The 22,275-nt window shown below is 40.3% G+C and overlaps 1 protein-coding gene and 1 non-coding gene across 2 annotated transcripts in view; one reads left to right on the forward strand and one right to left on the reverse strand.

The window, feature by feature from the left end:
• Positions 1 to 22,275, reverse strand: part of LOC102998631 (cell cycle control protein 50C-like) — a 29,901-nt gene that overhangs the window by 4,125 nt on the left and 3,501 nt on the right. Inside the window, exons 4-7 of the mRNA XM_057545885.1 lie at positions 20,398 to 20,508; positions 13,227 to 13,328; positions 11,857 to 11,944; positions 6,014 to 6,154 (exon numbers count right to left, since the gene is read on the reverse strand). Of these exons, the coding sequence (XP_057401868.1) occupies positions 6,014 to 6,154; positions 11,857 to 11,944; positions 13,227 to 13,328; positions 20,398 to 20,508 (442 nt within the window). The remainder of the gene's footprint in view (positions 1 to 6,013; positions 6,155 to 11,856; positions 11,945 to 13,226; positions 13,329 to 20,397; positions 20,509 to 22,275) is intronic.
• On the forward strand, positions 798 to 870 carry TRNAG-GCC (transfer RNA glycine (anticodon GCC)). Its single transcript has one exon. It is a non-coding gene; the product is annotated as a tRNA-Gly (tRNA).

The raw sequence follows: 22,275 nt of genomic DNA on the forward strand, positions 1-22,275 counted from the left end.
CCAATAAAGATGTTTAAAAAAAATAAAATAAAATAATGGTTATGGGCTACCCTGGTGGCGCAGTGGTTAAGAATCCGCCTGCCAATGCAGGGGACACGGGTTCAAGCCCTGGTCCGGGAAGATCCCACATGCTGCAGAGCAACTAAGCCCGTGCATCACAACTACTGAGCCTGCGCTCTAGAGCCGTGAGCCACAACTACTGAGCCTGCGTGCTGCAACTACTGAAGCCCGCACACCTAGAGCCCGTGCTCCACAAGAGAAGCCACTGCAACGAGAAGACCACGCACCACAATGAAGAGTAGACCCTGCTCGCCACAGCTAGAGAAAGCCCATGTGCAGCAACGAAGACCCAAAGCAGCCAAAAATAAATAAATAAATAATAATAATAATAATAATAATAATGGTTATAAGGACTCTAAGGAAATGTGGGGGGAAATGCTGATGATACTGTCATAGGGTTAAAAAAAGCAGAATATCATATGTATATTATGTATTCAAATATATAAAATATATAATAAAGCATTGAAAAAATAGGTACAGCAGAATGATAATAGTGGTGGTATTCAGTGATAGCATCATGGGGAATGTCTATTTTCTATAACATCATTAGTAATGTAAAGAAAGCAAATTAAAACAAGATACCATTTCACCTAAAAATGGGTTTATATTTAAAGAAAAAAAGAATGACAACCATTGATGAGGCAGTGGAAATGGGAACTCTTGTACAGAGCAGATAGATGTGTGGATTAACCACATTTTTGGCAATCTAGGAACATGGCAGCAAAAGACTGAGGACTTCCCTGGTGGTCCAGTGGGTAAGACTCCGCACTGCCAATGCAGGGGGCCTGGGTTCGATCCCTGGTCAGGGAACTAGATCTCTCATGCACGCCACAACTAAGAGTTCACATGCCACAACTAAGGAGTCCGCATGCTGCAATGAAGAGCCCGCATGCCACAATGAAGATCCTGCGTGCCACAACTAAGATCCAGCGCAGCCAAAATAAATAAATAAATAAATATTAAAAGAAAAAAAGATTGAATATATTTTGCATCCATTTTGGCCTAGAAATTCTCCTTCTAGGACTATATTCTAAGGAAATGATTATGGAAGTGCATGAAGATCGTGTTGCATGGATATTCCCTGCAGACCTGTACCTAAAAGCTCAAAGTTGGAAGCAAGGAAGAAGAACTTGTGGAAGGGAGAAGGTGGAGAACAGAGGTGTTGCAAACCTGTTCTAAAGCCAGGAAGCCTGGTAGGTCTGGGTGCTGTGCTGTAGGAATGCTGGGAACACCAGGTAAAGTCTGTTGAGTTTACTCTCATCCTCATACTTCCCACTTTACCGCCCTGGGCATGCCTGTCTCTCCCACTCAACAGCAGACTCTTGAGTTCAGTGTCTTCCTCATCGTTTTTTCACTGGCATTTAGTCCAGTGCCTGGCACATGGTAGGTGTTCAATCAATGCTTGATAAAGGGATGAGCGATTCCAGTGAAAGCTGACAGAAGCTGATAATAAACAGCATTTTGAATTTTAAAATAGTGAACAAGAGGAAGTTGTCCAGTGGACTTTTTACTTCCATAAAACTGGTTCTACTATTTGTAGGAAACCATTCTTTCTCACCTCTGACCACTGACTATTTTCTCCTAAAAGAAACCCAGTCTTATTTTCTAAGCATGGGCTGCAGTGCTTATAAAAGCATGTGCTAAGTTTGGTTGGATTAATCTGAAGTATGTTGGTATACTTATACTTCCTCTGGAAATAATCCTTTGCTGGAGAAACTTTCTCTCCAAAAACTGTGGCGATGTTGGCCCTTCCCAAGAATTCGATCACTATTGCTGGAAGAATATTGATCGAAATCAAAATTGCCTTTGGTACCTGCATGTGGACCTTACCCTCTCTCTACTTCAGCCAGAGCTCATGCCTCAAGTCAATGTGTCCTATAGGCCAGTGATATCCAAGTCACCCAGGGAGTGAAAAATGCAGGTTCAAGCATGCCTTTCCGTATCAACCCCTAATCCTACCCCATCCCATGTCTCCAGAGAGTATGAGAAGCATGGTGTAAGAAGCATCAACTTCTCTCATTTTCCAAGTTCAGCTGGGTCCTTGGTATTCATCCATTCACTCAACAATAAGTATTTCTTCATTGCTCACTTATATCAAGCACCAGGGATATAGCATGAGATCTAATCCCTTTCCTCAAGGAGTTCACATACTAAAGTGGGGATGACAAGTATTCAAATAGATAATTAAAATAAAACATGGTAACTCTTACAATAGAAGTAAGAAAGAGGAGTAGGAGATAAGAGAAAGCCAAGAATGCTTTGTGTTATATGCGTGTGGTTATGGTAAGACAAAACAATAGCATATTGCCAAGTTCCTTTCAAAAACTGGGAATTTAATTACAGATACAGTGACCATACATGCCAGTTTGCCTAAGACAGTCCCAGTTTATGTCTGTTGTCCATTATCTCATCTGATTTAGCACTTATCCCAAGCAAATAATGTACATATAATTTCATCCTTTCAGCCATGGTCTTAGCTAGTAGTGAGAGATACCCACGTACAGTGAACAGAGTGCTTACTTTAATTAATGAAAGATAACCAGTGGCCCTTCATAGCAAAACATAACATATCCCTGTGACTCCTGCCACAGTTTGACAGTACAGCCCGTTAGGCCACAGCCTCTGTTTTGGCCTGTGAGACATGTGGAGCTGCCAGGCTGCAAGTCAGTGGGGTTGGTGGGAAATGTGGGATATTACAGATTATGTTATAGGCACAAGACGTAGTGTGAAAAACAGATGCTGAGCAGTGTTGCTGAGAGTAGTTTGAACTCTCTTGCAACAGTGTTATTTATTATATGGTGTAAAAATATAACTACCGGGGCTTCCCTGGTGGCGCAGTGGTTGAGAATCTGCCTGCCAATGCAGGGGACACGGGTTCGAGCCCTGGGCTGGGAAGATCCCACATGCCGCGGAGCAACTGGGCCCGTGAGCCACAATTACTGAGCCTGCGTGTCTGGAGCCTGTGCTCCGCAACAAGAGAGGCCGCGATAGTGAGAGGCCCGCGCACCGCGATGAAGAGTGGCCCCCGCTTGCCGCAACTAGAGAAAGCCCTCGCACAGAAACGAAGACCCAACACAGCCATAAATAAATAAATAAATAAATAAATAGAAATATAACTACCTTATTGTTTGGTTTTTTATTTGCTAGTAAATCCTTTTGGCTGTGAAGAGCTAAAACAAGGAACATACATGTTTAATGAAAAATTAAGCACAGTTTTTTTAAGAAAGTTGATGAACGTGATACTTGCAATGTTGGTTGACATATACCCCCCACCATGGGAACCATCATGAGTCAATGACCATGGGAAAAATCAAAAGACATAAATTGCTGAAGAACATCAGAATCTACTTCAAAAGTTTGCACTTATTTCTAAAAGCAATTACACTCCAATAAAGATGTGGGAAAAAAAAGAGTGTATTCAAAGACAGTGCTTTACCTCAAGGAGCTACAGAAAGTCCACTTCTATACCATTATGTGAGCATGACTTTTCATTTAGATCAAATGAGTTTCCTTCTAGTTTCACTTTTTTACTAATTTTTTTTTTTTATAATCAAAGGAAAACTTTAATGTTTTGGCTCTATGAGCACAAAAAGAACCTTGTAAACAGTTAAATGAAAGCAGTTTTAAATCAATGTCTTCAGATGTATTCATCCATCTGAATACATTGGTGTGATTTTTTTTTTTATTTGATTCTTCATGGAATCAAGGCAAAGCTTTTCAATATTCAATATTGGAAGATAAAACTGACATGATTATAAATATTACTATAAATTCAGTTAAAAAATTCAACAATCAAGTGCAAATATTTTGGATTTATAGTGATAACATAAATGCAAATTTGGTGGAGCACAACAACAGAGTAAAGATAATTTTCTTAGTAAATTGAGAAATTTATGGAGAAATGGGCTTAAAATTCGTTGTGAAACATATATAATTAACAACTGTATCCAAACAAGCTACAATATTTTGTTAATCAAAAAAAGAGCTGTAGTTGTGCAAATTTAAATATTTTCATATATTCACAGAGGAAATGAACTGCAAAATTTTTACAATGACAAAGATGTTAAAGAAATGCTTCAGCATGAGAATACATGTGGTCTGTCTTTGCTACACATCATCAACCAAAATTTTAGAAATGTTTGAGCCTTCAAATAACTGTTTTCTATATCAAATGATATGTCCTACAATGATCCTGAACTTTTTCTTGGTAAATAAGCCCTCTAAGTTTTTGTGGAATTTTATTCAAAATAGTTGTAAAGTTTTAGACAAAGTATTCTACACATGGAATGCCACAAACCTTAGTTTTTGAGGATATAGTTAATTGTAATTATTGAAAATCAAGTTTGCAAACAAGAAGATATTGAAATTTACCCCTATAAAAGCCAGGGAACAATTGAACATATTATATAATGAGAGTTCAAAACGTGTACAAGATTTAATTTTTAAATTCTATAATTGTGTTTTGAAATATCTCAATTTATGTGAAAACTATTTTGATGGAGCTCCTATTTTAATTGGATAAAATTTTCTTCTCGATGAGAATTAAATGATATCCAGGAAATCTAAGATTTCATAGCATCTAAATTTAGTAAAACATTCAAAAAAATCATAGATAGAAAAATTGTGAAGTCAAAAAAAGACCTTGCCTATAAAAATATTTGGGGTCCAGGCATGTGGGCCTCAGCAGTTGCAGCACACAGGCTCAGTAGTTGTGGCTTACAGGCTCAGTAGTTGTGGCGCATGGGCCTAGCCGCTCCGCGGCAAGTGGGATCCTCCCAGACCAGGGATAGAACCTGTGTCCCTTGCACTGGCAGGTGGATTCTTAACCACTGCACCACCAGGGAAGTCCTAGATATTTTCTCAGTTAAAAAAAAGTTATGGGGCTTCCCTGGTGGCGCAGTGGTTGAGAGTCTGCCTGCCAATGCAGGAGACACGGGTTCGCGCCCTGGTCTGGGAAGATCCCACATGCTGCAGAGCAACTGGGCCCGTGCACCACAACTGCTGAGCCTGCGCGTCTGGAGCCTGTGCTCCGCAGCAGGAGAGGCCGCGACAGTGAGAGGCCCGCGCACCGCGATGAAGAGTGGCCCCCACTCGCCGCAGCTAGAGAAAGCCCTCGCACAGAAACGAAGACCCAACACAGCCAAAAATAAATAAATAAATATAAAATAAATAAATAAATTTATAAAAAAAAAAAAGTTATGGTCAAAAGAGAAGAATCAATTAAAGGTGCAACAGTCTGAAACTGATTAACCACAAAATGCACTTCAAAAAAAGAGTGCAGACAATTTTGTGAAAAAATTTAAAATATTTTAACAAAATATTTTTAAAAATACAAAAACCCAAATTTTTCATTAGAAAAATCCAGGTGCATGAAATGAAGACAGATATGGCCAAGAAACTGATTAAAGTGTGTGACTCTGTATCTAGAATAATTATTCTGTTTATATTATCTTTTAGCATTTAGATAATACTTAAAGTATTTTTTAAGTTGGTTTAATGTACACAGATATATTTTAATCTTTGAAATAATTGCATTTTTAAAATAGTTTGTAATAGAATTCTTTTATATGCCCATCAATATGGTAATGCCAATTTATTGATCAATAAATAAAACTTTCAAATTAATATATAACTTTAGTTATTCTAGGGACCCCATTCACTCTCAAAAGTACACCAGTTTGAACAGTAAATTAAAGATCACATAATTATAGATGAAGGAACAAGTTTCTTAAAACATTGCCTTTTCCTAATGGTAAACTAGAAGGAACTGGGGTACCAATCATTTCATGTTTCTGACAGGTATGTGATGGAGGTGCCCACAGGTAGGAAATATTATAACCAAAAGGTGGTCAGCAAAGAAGTAAACAAGGCGGAATCATAAACATGCCCCCACACATCAAAACCGAAGTTTCTATAAAGAGAGGAGAATATTGAGCTAATGTATGGATCTTACCTGCAAATGCACTAGAAAGATTTTGGAAACTTGGATTCTGAAACTTGACATACTTGTCTGTCCACCATGTAATTCCACTCCTTATCATTGGTACTTTGATATGGATAGATGAATTAAGGTTGTAAGAAAGAATAATGGTGTCTGTAGGGAAATTAAAAACTGTGTTAGATTCAAGTAAGCATTTTTTGCCACACTTGGAAGTGCACAACCAGACACAGCTGAAAAAGCAGGGTTTGAGTAGACTCTCCACATGCCTACATGGCATAGATGCTGGAATCAGAAGACTATTCTTTTTCTTGCTAAGGCCCCAATTATTGAAAAATACTCTTAGACTCCATTTGACTCATGTTTCCTAACTACAAATCTCTGGTAAGGGAGAACTTATTTGCAAATGAAATATCATAAATCAGTGGATAATGTATACAAACACTACTTTAAAAACTGCCACTCATCCTACACCCAGCGGGACCCACCCACAGTTAGGGGTCCAGCAGCGATGGGGGAGACCCTGGGGGAGACAGTGGGGGAGGAGCGTGAAGGAACGGAAAGGAATGTGGCCAGCACTTTCCCTGTCCACTTAGGCACCCGGGAGCCTACTGGGCTCCTGGGCCTAATCCTCTGCCCTTGGAGCCTCCCTCCTGCAGCGCAGAGCCAAAGCCTCACCTCTACACCCCCACCCAGGGCCCTACCTCCGAACTCCAGAACACCACACTCCAGAGGCCCTCCTTTCCACGTGCTGCAGCTGCCCTTTCCCGCAGGTCCTAAGCAGAGGCCCTGCCCCACGCTTGAACGTCACCCCCCTCCCGCCTAGGTTCCGCCCCACCCTAAACTCCGCCCCTGCCTAAGTTCCACCCCGCCTAAGCTCCGCCCCTATAGCCAAGGCTTTTTTCTTTTCTTTTCTTTTCTTTTTTCCTCTTTCAGATTGGGGTTCTGTTTTACCTTGGTGATTCACTGTTGTTGATCCTTTTATATTTTTATTTTTCCTAATAAATGTTTTACTTTTCTAATTTTATTTTATTCTTTATACTTTGTTAGTGATCTCTCCTTTTGGCTTGTCCCCCCCTCCCCCCCCCCCTTTTTTTTCTTTTTTCTGGTGTGGTTTTATTTTACCTTGTTGCAAGTGTTTCAATTATAGTTGTATTTTTCCTAATATATTTTTTATCTTTCTAATTTTATTTTGTTTTCTATTCTTTGATATTGTACTGCTCTTTTTTTTCTTTCTTTCTTCCTTTTTTTTTTTTTTTTTTTTACTGCACCACGAAGCTTTCGGGATCTTGGAATCCCCATCAGGTTAACAGCTGATCTTTCAGCAGAAACTCTGCAAGCCAGAAGGGAGTGGCAGGACATATTTAAAGTGATGAAAGGGAAAAACCTAAAACCAAGATTACTCTACCCAGCAAGGATCTCATTCAGAGTCGATGGAGAAATTAAAACCTTTACAGATAAGCAAAAGTTAAGAGAATTCAGCACCACAAAACCAGCTTTACAACAAATGCTAAAGGAAGTTATCTAGGCAGGAAACACAAGAGAAGGAAAAGGGCTACAAATACAAACCCAAAACAATTAATAAATGGTAATAGGAACATACATATTGATAATTACCTTAAATGTAAATGGATTAAATGCTCCAGCCAAAAAGACATAGATTGGCTGAATCGATACAAAAACAAGACCTGTACATATGCTGTTGACAAGAGACCCACTTCAGACCTAGCAACACATACAGACTGAAAGTGAGGGGATGGAAAAAGATATTCTATGCAAATGGAAATCAAAAGAAAGCTGGAGTAGCAATTCTCATATCAGACAAAATAGACTTTAAAATAAAGACTATTACAAGAGACAAAGAAGGACACTACATACTGATCAAGGGATCAATCCAAGAATATATAACAATTGTAAATATTTATACACCCAACATAGGAACACCTCAATACATAAGGCAAATGCTAATAGCCATAAACGGGAAATTGACAGTAACACAATAATAGTGGGGGACTTTAACACCCCACTTTCACCAATGGACAGATCATCCAAAATGAAAATATATAAGGAAACACAAGCTTTAAATGACACATTCAACAAGATGGATTTAATTGATATTTATAGGACATTCCATCCAAAAACAACAGAATACACTGTCTTCTCAAGTGCTCATGGAACATTCTCCAGGATAGACCATATCTTGGGTCACAAATGAAGCCTTGGTAAATTTAAGAAAACTGAAATTGTGTCAAGTATCTTTTCTGACCACAATGTTATGAGACTATATATCAATTACAGGAAAAAATCTGTGAAAAATACAAACACATGGAGGCTGAACAATCCACTACTAAATAACCAAGAGATCACTGAAGAAATCAAAGAGGAAATCAAAAAATACCTAGAAACAAATGGCAATGAAAACACTACGACCCAAAACCTATGGGATGCAGCAAAAGCAGTTCTAAGAGGGAAGTTTAGAGCAATACAAGCCTACCTCAAGAAACAAGAAACATCTCAAATAAACAACCTAACCTTACACCTAAAGCAATTAGAGAAAGAAGAACAACAACAACAAAAAACAACCCCAATGTTAGCATAAGGAAAGAAATCATAAAGATCAGATCAGAAATAAATGAAAAAGAAATGAAGGAAACAATAGCAAAGATCAATAAAACTAAAAGTTGGTTCTTTGAGAAGATAAACAAAATTGATAAACCATTAGCCAGACTCATCAAGAGAAAAAGGGAGAAGACTCAGATCAATAGAATTAGAAATGAAAAAGGGGAAGTAACAAGTGACACTGCAGAAATACAAAGGATCATGAGAGATTACTACAAGCAACTGTATGCCAAATAAAATGGATAACCTGGAAGAAATGGACAAATTCTTTGAAAAGCACAACCTTCTTAGACTGAGCCAGGAAGAAATAGAAAATATAAACAGACCAATCACAAGCATTGAAATTGAAACTGTGATTAAAAATCTTCCAACAAACAAAAGCCCAGGACCAGATGGTTTCACAGGCGAATTCTATCAAACATTTAGAGAAGAGCTAACACCTATCCTTCTCAAACTCTTCCAAAATATAGCAGAGGGAGGAACACACCTAAACTCATTCTACGTGGCCACCATCACCCTGATACCAAAACCAGACAAAGATGTCACAAAAAAAGAAAACTACAGGCCAATATCTCTGATGAACATAGATGCAAAAATCCTCAAAAAAATACTAGGAAACAGAATCCAACAGCACATTGAAAGGATCATACACCATGATCAAGTGGGGTTTATCCCAGGAATGCAAGGATTCTTCAGTATACGCAAATCAATCAATGTGATACACCATATTAACAAATTGAAGAAGGAAAACCATATGATCATCTCAATAGATGCAGGAAAAGCTTCTGACAAAATTCAACACCCAGTTATGATAAAAACTCTCCAGAAAGTGGGCATAGAGGGAACCTACCTTAACATAATAAAGGCCATATATGACAAACCCAGAGCCAACATCATTCTCAATGGTGAAAAACTGAAACCATTTCCACTAAGATCAGGAACAAGACAAGGTTGCCCACTCTCACCACTATTATTCAACATAGTTTTGGAAGTTTTAGCCACAGCAATCAGAGAAGAAAAAGAAATAAAAGGAATCCAAATCAGAAAAGAAGGAGTAAAACTGTCACTGTTTGCAGGTGACATGATACTATACATAGAGAATCCTAAAGAAGCTACCAGAAAACTACTAGAGCTAATCAATGAATTTGGTAGAGTAGCAGGATACAAAATTAGGGCACAGAAATCTCTTGCATTCCTATACACTAAGGATGGAAAATCTGTAAGGGAAATTAAGGAAACACTCCCATTTACCATTGCAACAAAATGAATAAAATACCTAGGAATAAACCTACCTAAGGAGACAAAAGACCTGTATGCAGAAAACTCTAAGACACTGATGAAAGAAATTAAAGATGATACAAATAGATGGAGAGATATACCATGTTCTTGGATTGGAAGAATGAACATTGTGAAAATGACTCTACTACCCAAAGCAATCTACAGATTCAATGCAATCCTTATCAAACTACCCATGGCATTTTCCACAGAACTAGAACAAAAAATTTCAAAATTTGTATGGAAACATAAAGGACCCCTAATAGCCAAAGCAATCTTGAGAAAGAAAAATGGACCTGGAGGAATCAGGCTCTCAGACTTCATTCTATACTACAAAGCTATAGTAATCAAGACAGTATGGTACTGGCACAAAAACAGAACTATAGATCAATGGAACAGGATAGAAAGCCCAGAGATAAACCCATGCACATAGGGTCACCTTATCTTTGATAAAGTAGGCAAGAATATACAATGGAGAAAAGACAGCCTCTTCAATAAGTGGTGCTGGGAAAACTGGACAGCTACATGTAAAAGAATGAAATTAGAACACTCCCTAACACCATACACAAAAATAAAGTCAAAATGGATTAAAGACCTAAATGTAAGGACAGGCACTATAAAACTCTTAGAGGAAAATACAGGCAGAAGACTCTACGACATAAATCACAGCAAGATCCTTTTTGACCCACCTCCTAGAGAAATGGAAATAAAAACAAACAAATGCAACCTATGAAACTTAAAAGCTTTTGAACAGCAAAGGAAACCATAAACAAGACCAAAAGACAGCCCTCAGAACGGGAGAAAGTATTTGCAAACAAAGCAACTGACAAAGGATTAATCTCCAAAATATACAAGCAGCTCATGCAGCTTAATATCAAAAAAACCAAACAACCCAATCCAAAAATGGGCAGAAGACCTAAACAGACATTTCTCCAAAGAAGATATACAGATTGCCAACAAACACATGAAAGGATGCTCAACATCACTAATCATTAGAGAAATGCAAATCAAAACTACAATGAGGTATCACCTCACAACGGTCAGAATGGCCATCATCAAAAAATCTACAAACAATAAATGCTGGAGAGGGTGTGGAGAAAAGGGACCCTCTTGCACTGTTGGTGGGAATGTAAATCAGTACAGCCACTATGGAGAACAATATGGAGGCTCCTTAAAAAACTAAAAATAGAAGTACCATATGACCCAGCAATCCCACTACTGGGCATATACCGTGAGAAAACCATAATTCAAAAAGAGTCATGTACCACAATGTTCATTGCAGCACTATTTACAATAGCCAGGACGTGGAAGCAACCTAAGTGTCCATTGAGATGAATGGATAAAGAAGATGTGCAACATAGATACAATGGAATATTACTCAGCCATAAATAGAAACGAAATTGAGTTATTTGTAGTGAGTTGGATGGACCTAGAGTCTCTCATACAGAGTGAAGTAAGTCAGAAAGAGAAAAACAAATACCGTATGCTAACACATATATATGGAATCTAAAAAAAAAAAAAAAAAATGGTCACGAAGAACCTAGGGGCAAGAAGGGAATAAAGACGCAGACCTACTAGAGAATGGACTTGAGGATACAGGGAGGGGGAAAGGTAAGCTGGGACAAAGTGAGAGAGTAGCATTGACATATATATACTACCAAATGTAAAATAGATAGCTAGTGGGAAGCAGCTGCGTGGCACAGGAGTTCAGCTCGGTGCTTTGCGACCACCTAGAGGGGTGGGATAAGGAGGTTGGGAGGGAGATGCAAGACGGAGGGGATGCATATAGCTGATTCACTTTGTTTTACAGCAGAAACTAACACAACACTGTAAAGCAATTATACTCCAGTAAAGATGTTAAAAAAAAATAAACTGCCACTCAGCTGCAGGAGTAATCTTCTGGATATTTAGATTGTCACACACTCATGAAAGGGAAGATGATGGAGATAGGAAAAGACACCTACCATTGAACATGCTATTGGCAATAGCACCACAAGGAGCGATGGGGATCCCATTGTGGGAGGTTTTGAATGGAGCACAGTTTCTAACATCCTGGATGAGAAATGATACAGGAATAAGTGTTTTTGGTAAAATCTCTTAAAATGCTGGAAGTGAAAATACTGGCAGTGTAAATCAACCCATGATGATCCACTGGCACACATTGAGATTATGGGCTGCTACCTGCTGTTCCCAGGCTGCTGGCTCACCTAGACTAGAAAATTTTTGTGTTTTGGAGATATGTATGTGTGTACGTGCACGTGTGTGTAGTTTCTTTCCTCATTAACAGTACATAGCATACCAAATATGTCTGCAGGAAGAAATTTTACTTTGCTTGCTGTGCTAAATACCACACTAAGCCCACAGTGGAATATATTTTTAAAAGGTTTTTCTTATTGGAGTGTAACTTATATTCTAAAAAGTACATAAATTGTGAGTCTACAGTTGGATGACTTACCACAGGGAAATCCACCCACCTAACTACAAGAATACATTTTAAAAAGAGTGGCTGCTAAAAACCATTTGGTTAACCCTGTTATATAATGCCAGTATAGAAAAGGTTTCCTTCTAGCTTTTCTTGCCAGCATGCTGAATATCATTTACCAAGAGTTAAATTTTGTAATCTTAGGTCTGAAAGAATATTCATTAAACCAAAGGCTTTTATTCAATCAAGTAGAGCCCAGTTTCCTTAAACTAGGCTGATTGAAGCCCCCAGTTATAAAAAAGGACAATGGTGGATATAGAGTGAGCTAGGCTGAGACCAATCACTCAAGGTTACTATCAAAATGGTTGGTGCATCCATCAACTAAAATGGGCAACTTTAAAGATAACTACAGAAATTAAGTATGAGAAAATAATATTGAAATCTAATTGATGTGTCAGTCATTCAAAGAAGCAAAAAACTGTACTGTTTGAAGCAGCTCCAGTATGCCATCAACTTTATTAAGAGAAACATAAATCCTGAATTGTGGTTGAAAGGTACTTGAAGATTTGCCCTTCTGACACATTCATTATTACCAAGACTTGGGCAGTCCAATATGTATCTGGTTTTAATATAAAATGCTGTCAAATAAAAAAATGGTCGGTGCATGAAAGGATAAACATCTAATTGGACAAGATTCACATTCCTGCTCTGAAGAGGGCAAGTGCTCCTTCTCAATAGCAGTTATCCTGAATACTCAGCCCCTTCAGGTCACGCAAGAATGAAATGAGCATTTCTGTCTTGTAAATACTTAGCTTTTGAGTTTATTTTCCATACTGTCTTTTAGACTGAAAGATCCATCTGGCTTAAAAAAAAAAAAAAAAGAGTATTATACCAAGTTAAATAAAGCCTTACCTTTACATCTGTACCCACCAGTTGGCTATTACTTCTGGATAGAATATATCGATAGAGGTTCTGATAGAAGCCATACAATTTGTAGTACATATAAACATTACCCTGTAGAGGAGAACAGCAAGATGTAAGAATAGAGAAAAATAAACTGAAATATTAATAAACATGGACAAGAGTTTTAAAATATAAGAAGTAGTACCAAAAAATATTGATGTGAACTGAAAGTTTCTTTATATCAGATAGAAACCCAAGAAATTATTTTTAAAAATCAGTATTGGAAAATCCTGGTCTATACAAAATTATTAAAATGACTACATAACTTATTTTTAATGTTTTTGTAAGGGCTACCACATTCTTGCCTTGAAAATATTTTATAACTAGGCTTTGTATTCTCAATATATAAAATTTGATTTTACAAATATTTCCCAGCAATACTAGGAAACATGCTTTGTCTAGGGGTTGTGGTAAGCATCAAATTCACATGGTCTCAAAGCAAATCCATGAAACATAATTTAAAGTTGGAGCCACTGAGCATGTTTAGGCACATGTTCACAATTGCCCATGTGAAAGACATAAGCCCAGCTCCTTGGTGTCCAGCTCCGGTGTTGTCTTTTTATCACTAGGATCTAGCACAGTACTGTGGCATATTATACTTGGTTAAGAAATGGTGAACCATTTGTTATGGACAAAAAGATGGAATAGTTCACTGATCTAGAAGAAAGGTGGTTTTCACCTTAGCAATAAGTAGCCTTGTGGCCATGAGAGATGGGCCTTTTCATGGATTTTGCCGAATGAGGCTGCCCATTCACAGGCTACCATTGTGCTTCTACATTCATGGTGAAATATCAAGGCCCTAGAACTTCTCCTTTTTTTTTTTTTTTTTTTAATTTTTATTTATTTATTTATTTTTGGCTGCATTGGGTCTTCATTACTGCACAAGGGCTTTTCTCTAGTTGCGGCGAGCGGGCGCTGCTCTTCGTTGCGGTGCGCAGCCTTCTCATTGCGGTGGCTCGTCTTGTTGCAGAGCATAGGCTCTAGGAGCCTGGGCTTCAGTAGTTGTGGCATGTGGGCTCTAGAGCGCAGGCTCAGTAGTTGTGGCGCACGGGCTTAGCTGCTCCGCGGCTTGTGGGATCTTCCCAGACCATGGCTCAAACCTGTGTCCCCTGCGTTGGCAGGTGGATTCTTAACCACTGCGCCACCAGGGAAGCCCCCTAGAACTTCTCCAAGTGGGCTTGATACAGATTTTACTAACAGCACATACGATGCAAATGTAAATGTCGAAGGTAGCTATTTATAATTAATATTCTACCTACCTCCAAAATAATGAAGGTATGCATCTAAAAATATGAAGGCCTAAATTTTATTAAGTGCCTCCCATATGTCAGGTGCTATGTTCAGTGCTAGAAATACAAAAGTATTCCTTTACAGTTCCCTGAGTCAACTGATTCTTTTATGCTATGCAAATTTGGCCTCGCCCTAAGGACCTTTAAGAGGATGAGTATGGAAGATGGGAGCTGGTACCCAGGTTAGGCTGAAAATAAAGGTCATGGTAAGTGTGACCAGTTACAGAAGACAAGAAAGGCTGAAGAGCTTAGTCCCTGGTAAGAGAAAAGCCTCTGGAACACTGAGAAAGGGAGATGCTGGGCCCTAAGAGGCGGGCTACAACATCGTAAACAGAGAGCGTGGATGTGAAGGTGAACAAGCCAGGCATAGCAGGAATGACAGATTATATTTCCTCACCAAAGGAGGGAACCTCTACTGATGACCCATAACTACAGAAAATATGAAATCCATGGAATGGAACTTACCATACATTTTCTTGGAAGCTAAAAAGAGCATTCTACTAACCCAAAGTTATATACTCATATAAACATGACAAAATAAATAGAGAACACTCACATGCTGGAGACAGAAGTGTTTTAATAAACTTTTTTCAATAATTCTTTGTCCAAGATTTTACAAGGCCTCCAAGATCATCATCTTTTTGATTAGCCCTGGAGGCACAATGCACTTTATAGTGTTTCTTTTCTTCCGTGGTACTTGGTGCAGGATTCCTAGTTTAAGGCAGAGAGCCGTGCGTGGATTTGTCATCTAGCGTGTGTAATGTGTGTGAACTTGTGGGCAGAAGGCTCTGTGCTTGCCCTGAGTAGTTTGGTTAGATTTTTATGAGAAAGCCTTTGCCTCAAAGGAATGGTTAGCAGCTGGTAACACTTATTTGCCTTTAGGATTTCAAAGGACACAGACAGATGGGAACTTGAAGCCCTTTAAGGTTTTATCTTTTGGATTTTTTTTCTTCAAAATTTTAAGCACCCTCTGCCCCCCAAGAAGGAACCAATCCTGCTGACACCTTGATTTCAGACTTCTGATTTCTAGAATTGTGAGAAAATAAATATCCAATGTTTAAAGAAAAAAAAAAAGCAACGCTAACTTTTACTTTGTGGGGGCAGCATGGTGAGTTGTGGAAGGCAAGAAAGTACACAATTGTAGAGAACTAGAATTTTGACCTTTAACAAAAGAGCACAGATATAAATCTTCTCTCCCGGGACTTTATATAGATATCACTTACAACTCAAGTACAACTCAGTAATTTTCTCATAATTTACATCAGACTTACTCACAAAAATGATTAGAGATACAGATGTATTCAGATTATTACTGATGCCAACATGCTTTCATCTGGGATCAAGGGGGAAATAGGAAAGGGACACATAAAACCAAAGCTTCCTAGAGCATAAAGCAATATAATTTATCACTTTATCTTTTTTTCCATTCATTTAAAATTTCAGCAAACATTTTCTAAGTATCTACCACGTAAAATATACTGTGCTATGCCCCTGTGAAGGAAGCAAAGATTCTTATGTTCATTCAATAAACATTAATTGGGCAACTACAGGGTGTCAGGCATAGTTATAGGTGCTTGGGATACAATAGTGAGAGACAGACAATAAACAATACATATAATAAACTGTTAATTTATATAGTAAGTTGGAAGGTGATAAGTACTATGGAAAAAATGGAAATTACAGTAAGGTAATAAGAATCAGGAGTGCAGGGCTGGGGTGAGCAGACAGGATGAAGTATGAAATAGGATGGCTAGTGTAGGCCTGATTAGGTGATGGCTGAGCCAAACAGGACCTGAAGGCAGCAGGGGAGTTAGCCGAGTGGATGTCAGGTACAGAGAAGAAGAGAATGCCTGACTTGTTTGAGGAATGAGGAGGCTGGTGTGGTCACAGAGGGGGTGGGGAAGAGAATGGAGAGAGGAGGTTAGGAGGAAGTAAGAAGCCAGATCACATAGGCCTTGTAAGGACTTAGGCTTTTTCACTGAGTAGAGAGAGAAGCCATTGCCGGGATTTTTGAGCAAAGGAATAACATGATATGACTTATACTTTAAAACGTTCACTCTGGCTGCTCTATTGAGACATGGATACAACAGGGAGACCTGATAGGAGGCTACTGTAGAAATCCAGGTGAGAGGTGAGGGTGGCATGGAGCTGGGTAGTAGCAGCAGAGGTGGGCAGAGGTGAGCAGACTCTGGATATATTTTGAAGGTAGAACCAATAGGATGGATTAGATGCAAGGTGTGAAAGAACAAAAGGAGTCAAGAATGACCCCTGGGCTTTTAGCCTGAGCACCAGAAGGACAGAGTTCTTTTCAACTGAGATTGTCTGTGGGGGGAATAGGGTTTTTTGGGGGATGGGCGTAGAGTAAGTAAGGGGAAGAAGTGGATATTAGTTCAGTTTTAGAAACATTGAGCTGAGATAGAAAACAGAGCATTGGTAATCGATAGCATTTAAACCTAGGAGGTAGATGATGTTTCCAAGTAGGTGAGTGTATACGGAGAGGAGATGAAGACTGAAGGCCATGACTAAAGCCCTGCAGATCTCCACATAAAGAGTTTGGGGAAAATAGGAGGAACAGCAAAGGAACCAAAGAAGGGCAGTCAGAGGACTTCCCTGGTGGCGCAGTGGTTAAGAATCCGCCTGCCAGTGCAGGGGACATGGGTTCGAGCCCTGGTCCGGGAAGATCCCACATGCCACGGAGCAACTAAGCCCATGTACCACAACTACTGAGCCTGTGCTCTAGAGCCCACGAGCCACAACTACTGAGCCCACATGCCACAACTACTGAAGCACGCACGCCTGGAGCCCGTGCTCCGCAACAAGAGAAGCCCCCACTCGCCACAGCTAGAGAAAGCCCATGAGCAGAAACGAAGACCCAACGCAGCCAAAAATAAATAAATTAATTAAAAAAAAAAAAGAAGGGCAGCCAGAGAGCAAGGGGGAAAACCAAGAGAGTAAGGTCTCCTGGAAGCCAAGAGAAGAAAGCATGTCAAGGACGAGGGAGTGATTGCCTGTGTCCAGTGGGTGACAAAGCACTGAGGATGGAGCACTGGATTTATCCACAAGGAAGTCATTGGTAACCCCGCAATGTCACTGAGTGTTAGGGCCATGGGTGGGTCTTTGTGAATGAGAAGAGAGGAACTGGAAATACCCAAGAGAGATGACTCCTCTGAGGAGTTTCCCTGCTAATGGGAGGAAAGAAATAGGCAGATAGCGGGCAGGGAAATTTGGGAGGATAGAAGAGTGCTTTGTTTTTGTTTTCTAAAAGATAGGTCAAATAATATGTTTGTGTGCTGATGGGAATGATCCAGTAGAGAGAAAATTTGATGATATAGAGAGGTGACAACTGCTGAGTTAAGCCCTTATAGAGGCAAGAAAGGCTGGCATCTATCACACAAGAGGAGAGGTGAGCCTTCAGATGGGAGCATGGGTGGTTCACCTGTGGTAACAGGTGGGAAGGTTGAGTATGTAGTGCAGATACGTCTGGATGTGTAGTTGTGTGGTGTGGCATGTAAAGCATGGTCCCTTTCCTCAGGGAGGTTCCTGTGAATAGAGGAAATGAGTCTACAGGATATTATATGGGCGATTGTAAGTCCATAAGAAGAGTTGAAACAGCCTTCTCAGGATACAAATGTGGGCAAATTCTTGCTGGAGACATGAGTGGAAAGGAGGCTCAAGGAAGTGTTTGGATATTAGTGGCTTAAAACAAGTGAGATCTTACAGGTGGGAGTGAGAGGGGAGACTTTCTAGGCAAAAGAACATCAGGAACATAAAGAGTTGCATCATGGAAAAGCAAGTTGGTCAGTTTGGCAGGAGTACAAGGTCTCCTGCAAGGATAAAGATGAAAAAGGTGGCTGGGCCTCAGGTATTGAAAAGTAATCTGAAAGAGGGCACATTTTGGGGGACAGGGTGTGGTCTACTGATTTGGCAAATAACAACTGGCTAAAAGTAGGAGAAGCCAAAGGCTAGATGTGCAGTTAAGGTTGCTGTGATACTAGATCAGGAGGGACTGAACTGGGGCGACGCCAAGAAAATGGAGTGAGAAAGTGGTTGGGAGAGACAGGGATTGCAGAACAGTAGTCACACATCAGAGGTCTGGATGAGAAAGGAGTGGGCGGGGTAAAGTCAAGGAGGAAAATTTTGAGTCTTGGTGATGGGATCTTTCCCAGAAAGGGAAGTAAGGAGGGTTTTTCAGGAGATGACGATGAGTCTGGTATGGGGAGGAAGCAGGGCCTTGAGGATGGGATGTTCAGTGACAAGCTCAAGAGAAGGCCTGCCTGCACGTGAAACATCCCATGCAGAGTCATCTATGCAGGGGAAGAAGGGGAGATGGGTCAGGTTAGGGAGGAGGTGCTGCGGGAGGAGAGGTGCGGAGTCCAGAGGACAGGACAGGACCTTTGAAAAGTTTCAGGAAATACATTTTCTTTTTTTTATAAATTTATTTATTTGGCAGCATTGTGACTTTGTTGCTGCGCGGGCTTTCTCTAGTTGCAGCGAGCGGGGGCTACTCTTTGTTGCGGTGCATGGGCTCCTCATTGCTGTGGCTTCTCTTGTTGCGGAGCACGGGCTCTAGGCTGGCGGGCTTCAGTAGTTGTGGCTCATGGGCTCTACAGCACAGGCTCAGTAGTTGTGGCACACGGGCTTAGTTGCTCCGCGGCATGTGGGATCTTCCCAGACCAGGGCTCGAACCCGTGTCCCCTGCATTGGCAGGAGGATTCTTAACCACTGCGCCACCAGGGAAGTCTCGAAATACATTTTCATTTCATTAAGTCTTTGCTACCTAGTAAGACTGTGGTGGCCCTGAAAAGGTGCCTCTTGATCTCCTACTGCAGGGAGCGTAATCGAGGGGTGGACGCGGCTGCTGTGCTCTGAGGTCATCCTATGTTTGCACCAAGGCCATGCTTCCCATTGCTGCTCCCAGACAACGGCTCAGCAATAGGGATACTGAGGCAAGGACTCTCTGTTGGGCTTGCTGAAACTTTCTTAAGAATACTCTGCAGTCTAAGACCTGTCTTCCCTCCTCCCTCCCCTCCTCCCCATCTCTCTACCCTCCTCTCCCTCTGTCCCTCCTTCCTTCCTACTCTGCTTCCCTCTCCTTCCCAGGGGTCAGAGCTGTGTTGTGGTCTGACAGCTCTCCCAGCCTCCTCCAGCTTCCTCCATATTTTCCCTCGCAGGCAGTTCCCCCAGTAAATCTCTGGCATGTCTAATCCTGTCTTGGCATCTGCTTCTCAGAGGACCTGGACTAACATGAGACTTTAATCAGCCCAAAAGCAGGGATGTCTCTTAATATTTCTGTGGCATTTCTCACAGTGCCTGACAGCCAGGCCAAGAGTCGCCTTAGGGATTAGGCAACTGCACGTGTAGAATGACTAGGAGGGGAGGACGCAAGGAGAGTCCCAGGTGTGTGACCTTTGACACTAACTCACTGTGTGACCTTGGCCAAGTCACTTAACCTCTCAACCCATTAATCTTCTCACTGTAAAATGAGTGGTTAGATTCAGTGATTTCTATGGTCCCCTCCTGTGTTGACATTTGGCATAGCACCTGTTTGATTGATGTTAAGAATTGTTACAAAGTTGGGTGGGTAAAGAATCTGGAAATTTAGACACAAGGAGAAGAATGAAATTCCAAAGAAAAAAAAGGGGGTGGGGGGGGGGAGAGTCGCACATGAACTCAGTACTTTATAAGATCCCTGCCCCCCCATTCCCACCCTGCGTTATTTCTTGTATTTTCAGTTTTGGAAAGCATTTGGTGGAGATCATGAATTTACTGCCACATGTTAAATAGGAGTAAAGCAGCGTATAGCCAATTGAAGGCTCTTGAATCTCACTTACCTTCATTGTCTCTGGAAGGAAAAAGGGAATAGAGCAGTTGCATTCTTTGTCAAAATTAGCAGCATTTTCCCGTAGTTTTGCACAATTTGCACATTTTTCTGTGTAATTAATCTGTCAGGCAGGGAAAATAATAATTATTAATTAAAAAGGGATGTGAGTACATATCTTAAAATTAAAGTCCTGAGTCCATCAAAGTCTCCAAGCTTTCTAGGTCAAGGGCGCGCTATCTGGGACATGAACCAAGGGCAGCTCTGCGGATGTGTGGGACGAGTGGGTCTCCTTACAGCCTTTCATTCTGGGACCCAGCTGCATTTTGCCACTTACCTGGAGTTCAGGGTTTCTACTACATATTTATGTAACCTGCTGTGATGAAGCCTTATGCCTCCATCATAAAAAGTTACCATTAGGAAAATATTAGTCAGTGACTCATGAGAACTGGGCCTGCAGCCTGAGTCTAATCAGCGTTATGGGAAAGTCACTTCACTGTTTTTCCATTTTATTGTATGGAAAATATTTATACTAGTGAATTGTTCTACATGGTATCTAGAGGAAGTTATTAAAAATGACCAAACATAGAAAAAAGAAGTGTTTCCAAAATGTAGAGTTATCGATGTATGTGAAGCAATTGTTTTTAAAATGTTGTGATATTGTTTTTTAAAAGTCAAATTCTGTGCAAAATAGTATAAGTGGACTCTTTAAAAAAGGATAGTGTGTCCCGAATGGGCAAATCCTGTGAGCTCTGGCTCAAGGACTCAGTTATGTGAAGATGGAACTGGAAGGAGAGTGGGGAAGGGGGGCTCAGAGAAAGGCCACGAGGCTGTGCGTTTCCCTTCCGCTCCAGGAAACGCTCATCCCAGGCTCCCAGGGCTGGCTGTGAGGTGCTGCTGGTCGCTTCTGCTTTTTCCTCACTGTGTTGAGGAGTCATCAGAAACGTCTGGGAATGGGAAAGGAACAGGGAAGCAAGTGACTGGCTTTCTCTTCGGTAAATTGCCAATGGGATTTTAGATTCTTTGGGAGAGAAGAGTAACAAGAAAGAAAGAAGGAATTTTGAATGCTTGCAAAGCCACTGGGTGCTTGGAAGTCAAAGAGGTAAAGTGTGAATACTAAATTAAAGATTAGCCAAAAGGCTACTTAATTGTACTTAGATGCTTATATTTACTTAAATCATTCTTTAAGTATGCAGCAAGACTTGAACTATTATTTTTAAAAATACTGATGCCTTTTCTGTTAGTGACACTGCATTCTAATTTTTTAAAAGCATTAAAGAACAGGGCTGTATCTAACTGAGACCTATCAACAGCACACTGAACTGTGACTGAGGCAACGGGTGCTAGTTCAGCCAGTCTCTGATCCTGAGTTAAATACTTAACTTCCAGGGCCCACATTTTGTTCATCAGCATCATTTTGGCTAGCAATTAATTGATTTGTGAGGTCATTTTAGTAGTATACACACTACTCCATGGATTCTTGAGAGAGTCCTATCAACGCTGAATTAGAAAATAATGTCTTTCATGATCAAGTAATTTTTGGGTAGATGATATCCAAGGTGCTTTCTAGCTCTAAACATTTTACGAGGGAAACATGTCTTTGATCTACTGTCTACTTTTGCTGCTCAAACCTATAGCTCTAAAATGACAGCAAAGATCATAGTCTGGTCCTCACAGAATTTTGGAAAGGCAGGAATTATCATTCTTGCTTAAAGTAAACTGCAAAAAGGGCACTTTCTCGTTGTGCCCCAGGGCTAAGTGAGAAGAGGAAAGCCAGCTCAGAGCTCTTCTACTAGGTGTGTGTTGACTACACTGGCGTGGGATACACACTTCATCTTACCACCCATTACAACAAAACACTTCCATGTGCAAAAGAGGATCGCCCTCTATG

This window comes from Balaenoptera acutorostrata, chromosome 4, assembly GCF_949987535.1.
Source record: "Balaenoptera acutorostrata chromosome 4, mBalAcu1.1, whole genome shotgun sequence".
NCBI lineage: Eukaryota > Metazoa > Chordata > Mammalia > Artiodactyla > Balaenopteridae > Balaenoptera > Balaenoptera acutorostrata.